This window comes from Pectinophora gossypiella, chromosome Z (assembly GCF_024362695.1).
Source record: "Pectinophora gossypiella chromosome Z, ilPecGoss1.1, whole genome shotgun sequence".
Lineage (NCBI taxonomy): Eukaryota > Metazoa > Arthropoda > Insecta > Lepidoptera > Gelechiidae > Pectinophora > Pectinophora gossypiella.
Window position 1 is genome coordinate 26,498,169 of NC_065433.1, and position 9,174 is coordinate 26,507,342.

General features: G+C 36.4%; 1 protein-coding gene across 1 annotated transcript; it reads left to right on the forward strand.

The window, feature by feature from the left end:
- Nucleotides 1–606: 606 nt before the first annotated feature.
- Nucleotides 607–8,256, forward strand: LOC126380316 (uncharacterized). The gene is made up of 2 exons (XM_050029648.1): nucleotides 607–1,058; nucleotides 6,285–8,256. The coding sequence occupies exons 1-2, from the start codon at nucleotides 1,042–1,044 to the stop codon at nucleotides 8,011–8,013; spliced, it is 1,746 nt and encodes a 581-aa protein (XP_049885605.1). The 5' UTR covers nucleotides 607–1,041; the 3' UTR covers nucleotides 8,014–8,256.
- Nucleotides 8,257–9,174: the final 918 nt, after the last annotated feature.

The window sequence follows — 9,174 nt, forward strand, 5'->3', positions numbered from 1 at the left end:
TCACATACAAACAAAACAACATAAAGACATCACACAGAGGAGGTCACATAAAGGTCAAATAAATACACGATTATTGCTAAAATAAACATAATCCGGGTGATTTGAGAACTACACATAGAGAAATAAAGCTAATTATGACAAAATCTAAAATATGAGGAGCTCGGTGGCGCAGCGGTACACGCGCTCGGTCTGCGATTGTTGAAGTTAAGCAACTTTCGCAAAGGCCGGTCATAGGATGGGTGACCACAAAAAAAAATGTTTTCATCTCGAGCTCCTCCGTGCTTCGGAAAGCACGTTAAGCCGTTGATCCCGGCTGCATTAGCAGTCGTTAATAACCATCAATCCGCACTGGGCCCGCGTGATGGTTTAAGGCCCGATCTCCCTATCCATCCATAGGGAAGGCCCGTGCCCCAGCAGTGGGGACGTTAATGGGCTGATGATGATGATGATGATGATGATGACCAAATCTCGGAATGGTTTTAGAATTAGCGTAACTATTACCCTTACATACCGAATTACTTAATAAGGCCGCCTACTGCATTCTCATATTTGTAATTTTGTATTTCCTGTGTCATGTCATAAAGTATTATTTATTATCTAGTTATGTGCCCCATACAAGGTAGAGGACCTAACATTGTTGTCTCCTCTTAATGCGTAGACTGTTGTCAGCACTTTGTCATACCTAAAGAATTTGTAACAATAACAAAAACAGGATGTGCAACTCAGTAACGGTTGATGTTCTGGGAACGAACCGCCTACGCAATACGAGGCTACCTTTTTAATTAAGTTAGTAATAAGTTCAGATTCTAATGTAGAGCTCCGTCGATCAGACGTATAGATTAAGTTTAGTTTTTAAAAAAGCTCGACGACTACCACGACATTTGACTGGCGCAGTCGGGTTGGATTCTGTCAATAGGTTTGACACAAAGAATTCCAAACTCAGTTCAACGTGTACAGGCCGACGGGATCCAGCGAACCTATAAATTTGTCAACGCTCGCATGTTAGTCGTCGCAGCGCCGCCGCAGCTTTAAAGAGGAGGAATGGGTGCAGCCGGACGGTGAGTAAACCTTTTCGCTTTCCTGTGTTGTCCCTTCTTTTCCTTGTGGCTGTAACATATTTTCGGTCAAAATCGCCGAATCTTATCTGATTATTGCAATCAATTAATTTTAAGTTCTGATTATCGCAATCAACATATTTTCGGTCAAAATCGCCGAATCTTATCTGATTATTGCAATCATTTAATTTTAAGTTCTGATTATCGCAATCAATTATTTTCGGTCAAAATCGCCGAATCTTACCTGATTATCGCAATCGATTATTGCCTGATTATTGAAATCAACATTTTATAATTATTGAAAATCATTTTTATATTACCCTGTGTATTTTACATTGTGTTTTATTGTGTATTATTTTATATTGTGTGTTTTGTGTAAAAAAATTTAAAAATGGAACAAATCCAATTGATACCCAAGGAAATGCTTTGCCTCATCCCACGATTTGAAGGAGAGGGAAGCTTATTAAACATTTTTATAAAAAAATGCGAATACGTATTAAGAAGTTTTAATAGGCCTAACAATTTGCCTCAGGATCTATACAATTTTCACTCAATATCTAGTAAGCTGTCTGGAAAAGCCGCGTCCCTTTTGAGCGAACGCGACGATATTAATACATGGACAGAATTAAAAGAATTACTTATCCAACATTTCGGAGACCCGCGTTCAGAAGAATGCATAGCAATCGAACTGGAGCAACTAAAAATTAAAAATGGAGAATCTTTTTCAGAATTTTGCAATAGAATACAATCCGTGCGTAGTGCACTTATTGCCAAAGTAAATTTATTAACCGACGAAGGCATTAAAGCAGCCAAATACATCATATATAATAACTTGTCATTAAATGTCTTTTTATATAATTTGCCTGAAGAACTTATACGTATCGTTAGGCTTAAAAATTGCACAATTTTGGAAAACGCCTTGAGTATTGTCATGGAAGAAGAAAATTTCATGAGACAATACAATGCAAAAAATAATAAAAGTAAACCATCACTTAATAACCAAAATAATCAAAACTTCCGCCCAATTCAAAATGTTCAAAATATTCCCACGCAAAACTTTAAATTTGGAATACCCCAAAATAACCAAATGCAACGAAAATTCAATGCCCCAATTGCACAAAGTATAGGATTTAAAATTCCTAAACAAAATCATCAACAAGGTTTTAGATTTGGTATACCCAACCAACAAGGGTTTAGATATGGCACACCAAACCAACAAAATTTTAAATTCGGAATCCCACAAGGATACCGTCATCAATCAATGATGCCCAACCAAAACCAGTTTCGATTTGGCGTACCAAACCAACAAATGAAACCAATCGCAAATCAATCCACTGATGTATCAATGCGCACAGCGCCACCTCTTAGGCAAAACATGCTTAACGTCCCGCAAGATAGCGAAGAGCTCTACTGTGAAAATGAAGAGCAAGAAAACTACACAAATTACGTAGATGAAACCATCCCTTTGGACTACGAATATAATGAAGAATTTTCATGTGATAACAATTTTGATTCGGAAGAAAATTTTTGTCAACCTGCCTCGATCCAGAAAACGAAGAGTTAATAGAGTTGAACTGTGATAACGCTCATAAGTTACCTCATATAACTGTCCCGGAGATAAATTCGCGATTCCTAATAGATACAGGAAGTACAAGATCTTTTATTAGTCCCAAAATAGTAAATAAATATTTTTCAAATTATGTGTATTACGAACCTTTTGAAGTAGTCAGCACACACGGTCGTAGCAAACACGATGCAGTAATTTGCATCCCATCCTTAAAAACTTTTAAAAACAAATATAATCACAAATTTTATGTTTATGAAGTGGACAAACGATATGACGGACTTATCGGAGTAGATTTATTAAAACTATTAAATGCAAAAATTGACATGGAAAACCAATTCCTAATTACAGATACCACTAAAATTCCTATAATCTACATTCCACCGTTTGATATTATATTAGAACCAAGATCGGAAACAAGAGTGAAGATACCTACCGATACTAGAAACGGTGAAGCGATTGTAAACTTTATAGACTTTGGCTCAGGTGTGAGAATGCCCAGCGCTATGGTTAAGTGTAATAATCACTTCGCCTACACAGTAATCCAAAACGCTTCTACTGACAAAGTAGCGATAACATTTACATTACCATTACAAACCGAATCAATTCCAATTAATGAATGTAACATTAACAAATTGTCGGACATCAGTCACCAAACAATTGACCAAGTGTTAATTGACAATCTTAACAAACTTCGATTAGATCACACAAATAAAGAGGAACGTGACGCTATCTCTAAACTATGTTACCAATACCGTGACATCTTTTATTCGGAGCACTTACCTTTATCATTCACAAATCAAGTAAAACATAAAATTAGAACCCAAAATGAAAACCCAATTTATATAAAACCATATCGTCACTCACAAACTGAAAATAATGAAATAGAAAATCAAGTAACCAAATTGATAAAAGATGATATAATTCGAAAATCACACTCACCTTGGAGTGCACCCGTACATCTGGTACCAAAAAAAATGGATGCTTCGGGAGAACAAAAATTCCGCATGGTAATTGATTATAGAAGACTCAATGAGATTACCACCGATGACAAGTATCCATTACCAAATATCACCGACCTTTTCGACAAATTAGGAAGAGCCACATATTTTAGCACCATAGATTTAGCAAGTGGTTATCACCAGATTGAAGTTGATAAATCGGATCAACAAAAAACAGCTTTTACCACATCGTCTGGACATTATGAATTTCAACGAATGCCCTTTGGCCTGAAAACAGCCCCTGCAACCTTTCAAAGAACCATGGACAATGTATTACAAGGACTTCAAGGAATCCATTGTTTAGTGTATTTAGATGACATCATAGTATACTCAAGTAGTTTGCAAGAACATATCAATAGTTTACGAAAAGTTTTCGACAGACTGAGAGAAACAAATTTAAAAGCAACCTTAGACAAATGCGAATTTTTAAAAAAAGAAGTGCTATATTTAGGACATCAAATTACGAAAAACGGATTAAAACCAAATGATGACAAAATTCAAGCCGTAATGAATTTTCCCATCCCTAAAACAACAACCGAAATCAAAAGCTTTCTTGGACTTGTAGGTTACTACAGAAAATTTATTAAGGACTTCTCCAAAATAACTCAACCAATGACAAAATGTTTAAAAAAAGGGAAAAAGATTGTCTTAAACAATGAATATATAACCGCTTTCGAAAAATGTAAAGAATTATTAATTAACGCACCTCTTTTACAATTTCCCGACTTTTCAAAACCGTTTATATTAACAACGGACGCCTCGAATGTTGCACTCGGAGCCGTCCTATCACAAGGTCCAATTGGAAACGAAAAGCCAGTAGCGTATGCCAGCCGTACACTTAACGCAGCCGAAACACGCTACAGTACAATAGAAAAAGAGCTTTTGGGAATAGTATGGGCAGTTAAACACTTTCGTCCATACTTATATGGTAAAAAGTTTACCATTTATACCGACTATCGTCCTTTAGCCTGGTTAAACTCAATAAAGGAACCTAACAGTAAACTAACACGTTGGAAATTATGTTTAGCGGCATATAATTTTGACATAATATATAAAAAGGGAAAACAAAACAGTAACGCAGATGCTCTATCGCGTATAAAATTAAATGCTCTAGATGATGATATCTCTATGAAAGTGAACCTGGACAAAAGGGAACAAAGACAGCGAAATAATGAAGACACGCCTATAGTGATATCTGACTCAGAGGAAACCGCAAGTATTCCTTCAATCGGAAGATATGAGCTTGAATCGGAGTTTCCAATAATATCTCCATCTGAAAGCACTGCAACAGCTAACTCTAGCTTAGAAACAGCTCATTCCGCCCGAGATATTGATACTGAAGGTATACCTATTTTACAAGAAGCTATAGACACGAAACCAAATCAATTATTAATATATACCTGGAACAGACAACAAACTTGTGTCAAAGATCTTTCCCGTGACAAACAAAACGTGTTGGAAGTACATTTGCCCACGGACAATTTTGGCTTAATTAAAAAATTCTTATTAGAATATATTAACCCGAAAAAGAAATATTACATCTATTTTGAAAATAACGCCCTTCGAGCACAATTCATTAAAGCAGTTATACAACTATTTCGGAAGGGAACAGTAAAATTCTATGAATGTACAAAAAGAGTGGTTTACGTAGAGAATGAAAATGAACAACGCGAAATTGTGATAAGATATCATAATGGAAAAACCTGTCATAGAGGAATTAGAGAAACCATAATGAAATTAAAACGTAATTACTATTGGCCAAACATGGAAGTAACTGTCTCTAGTATAATCAACGCCTGCGAAATCTGTAAAAAAACAAAGTATGACAGAAAACCTTTTAAACCTGAACTCCAATTAACGCAGACTCAAAACAAACCTTTCGAGGAATTGTTCATTGACATTTTCACAATTGAAGGAAAAACCTTTTTAACAATTATCGATGCATTTAGTAAATTAGGACAAGCTCTTGAAATCTCAAGTAAATCCACTCCAGAAGTAGCACGAGCCCTAATTAAATATTTCTCCGTTTATGGTGTTCCAAATAAAATCAGTTCAGATCCAGGTACAGAATTTAATAATATCCTTCTCAAGGAAACGTTACAGTTTTACAAAATTGAACTTCATATAGGAACCCCACACAATCCTAACTCTATGGGTCTTATAGAGCGATTCCACTCTACAATCTTAGAGATATATCGAATCGCTAAGTATGAACATAAGATAACGGACGCCGCATCTGTTATGACATACGCCGTGATGTCATATAATCAAAGTATACATTCAACTACTGGTCTAACACCATTTGAGGTAGTATTCGGACATACTTCCGCATCCAGTACATTCAATGTAGATTTCTGTAAAGAATACACACAAAAATTAGTTAGAGATCATGTTAAAAGAACTAAATACCTTTATAAATTCTTAACCGATAAAATTATTCATGGCAAAAAGAAAATTCAAACTAAACATGGAGGCGAAAAAGAGTTCCCCTTAGAAGAAGGAGATGAAATCTTCATAAAAGGAACCAATACCAGAAGAAGTAAAGATAAAAATAGATACCAAAAAGCAAAAATTACAGGTGAAATTAGTAGAAATGTAGTACCCATTAGTACCCAAGGTCGTGATACTACAGTTCCAGTTAAAGATATTAGACGTCCTCCACAGGTTCGTAGCCCTACTGCTGGCCCAAGCCATCGTGATCCAGGGCCTGCAACTCCAGAAGATTAAAAAGAATCCTGGTATACTCCCTATCAAGCAAGGACAAGCGGCCATCAGCCACAACAAATGGACCATCTTAAAGGTTTTAAATCTAAATTTAATACATCAAGATTTGGAATTTAATATAAATCGTTATGCCAATTTGAATCGACATGTTGCTCTACACTTCTCTAATCAAAACTTAAGTCATGAAGTATCTAATATAAAAACTCAAACCGATCATATAATGAATTGCACCATTGAAAAATTTAAACAAATCGTTCCAATTAAACGTATTAAGCGAGGAATCATAAACCCTCTAGGATCATTAGTTAAAATGCTAACAGGTAATCTGGATAATGATGACGCCGTAAAATATGATAAATGGATTAGTGATATCCAAAATAACCAGGGTGTGTTAAACAAAAGAGTCACCCTAATTGCCGAAACAGTAAAATCACTTGTAAACGTTTCAATTTCTGCAAATAATGCTGTAATTCAAATAGATAAGATCCTCTGGGAAATCCGTAAACAATTTAATGACACAAAAAAGGCTTTCACCGATACGAAATTAATTAATGCTTATAACTTGTTTCTACACAATTTTCAGATGCTCTATATCACAATAGATGAGGTTGAAAATGCTATTGCATTCAGTAAATTAAGAACTCTACATCAATCATTGATAGAGACTGAGGAATTGTTGGAAATACTAATTAAAGTTTCGAAATCAAATAAATTAATGTATGAAGTTAACTTAGAAAATTTATCTAAATTAGAACAGTGTATAGAAATTAAGGCTTATTCAAAGCAAAATCAGATAACATTCGTATTGGAAGTGCCACTTGTCGACCGAGATATGTATACGTACTACAAAGTAATTCCCTTACCTGTTACCAATTCCTTTAATCAAACTGTTTTTATAATTCCTAAAAATCCCTACCTATTAGCGAAAGGGTTGAAAACTGTGTCGCTCTCTACACCCTGCAAGGAGATCGACAAAGAAATGTTCCTGTGCAACAAGGATGTACTGCAGTCCACAATCAAGGACTCTTGTATCGACGCCTTGATGAAGCTCTCCACCAACATCAGCTCCTGTATTCCTGTTGTAGCAAAAACGGGAAAACCAAAAATAGAACCAATTGAGGATAATCAATGGATTCTCTACAGTAAAACTACAATCTTGTTAACAAAAATGTGTAATTCAGAAGAAACAATAGAAAGATTATGTGGTACATATATACTTATCCTGGATGATGAATGCAGAGCTAAGATTAACAACATAGTCCTGCAGCCATTTGAAACCTTAGGCGATCCAGTGCATTTCAGCAAGCTGCCAATCGTCGAATTTCCAGAGATACCAGTTCCTGCCCCTTTACCTGAAAGAAAAACTTATAACTTGGACGAAACAGAGTTATCAAAGTTGGAACATTTTGCCAGTAAATATGATGAAACTGGGAACATTAGTGAAAGTGGTATAAACACACATAGTATAAGTGTAGGAACTGTAATCATTTATATAACCATAGTTATAATCCTTTTCATTTATATATACTCTATAAAATTATATACTTACGGTATCGCAGCCCTCAGTCGGGTAATCAACCCTCCGATGGCTTCGATCTTAACGGGGGAGGAGTTATGTGCCCCATACAAGGTAGAGGACCTAACATTGTTGTCTCCTCTTAATGCGTAGACTGTTGTCAGCACTTTGTCATACCTAAAGAATTTGTAACAATAACAAAAACAGGATGTGCAACTCAGTAACGGTTGATGTTCTGGGAACGAACCGCCTACGCAATACGAGGCTACCTTTTTAATTAAGTTAGTAATAAGTTCAGATTCTAATGTAGAGCTCCGTCGATCAGACGTATAGATTAAGTTTAGTTTTTAAAAAAGCTCGACGACTACCACGACATTTGACTATCTACTTACTTTATTATGTTATGTTAGTTTAGATTGTCCCTAATTTGGTAAGGATGTCTACTGCCGGCTAGATGGCAGAAAAGTATGGGGGTACTTTCCAACTTTTTTTTTTTTTGACATGACTTATTGTAGATTTGCCGCAGATGGCATTAACTACTTGGCCGGACAAATGGGGAGCGCTGAAGGCTCTCACCCGGTACAACGTTTAAGACAACAGGCCTGAGGGTGCCCAGTTGGGCGCGAACCTCGGCTCAGGGCGTCGTCTGAGAGGAAAAATATTTGAAAGAATTAATCGACCCTAGTGGGTCGATAGCGATAAGCGCTGAATGAGGGAAATCGTCGACCACGCCGGCGGGGTCGGTATCGGGGACCTGAAGTGTTTGGTGTTGCGAGCTGATTGGCTGCCTCTATGGCTAGAGTAATCGGGTCGTCGGGATCGTATATTACGTCCTTCGGACGCCGATACTTTTCAGTACCGTCCCTAAGCGGAATGTACTCGGAAGCCGCAACTACCAGGGGATTTGGGTGGTGCGAAGCAGAATCGAAAAAACGTTTGGAAGCTAATTTGAGCCATTGGGCAATGGTTGGCAGACCTAGGTCGGTACTTTCCAACTAGTCACATCAGGTTACTTTTTACTAAACGTCGAAACACGAAATGACTATGGAATTTCTATGAAAAAGCTATGACGTGAAAAATGTGATAAAATGTCGGACTTATTTTTACGTTTTTCTTGATTAATAAATAAGTTAAACAGAAAAAAGAAAAAATAAAATCTTTCTCGTTAGTTTTAGATCTGTCTTTATTTAGTAATCAGAATTTCATAATTTATGTTGTATCTAGTGCACCGTTCCAACACCGTACACCGTTCCACCGTAACCTAGTATTCCATTCTCAGATGTTGTGAAAAACCGTTAGACCAGGGGTAAAAAT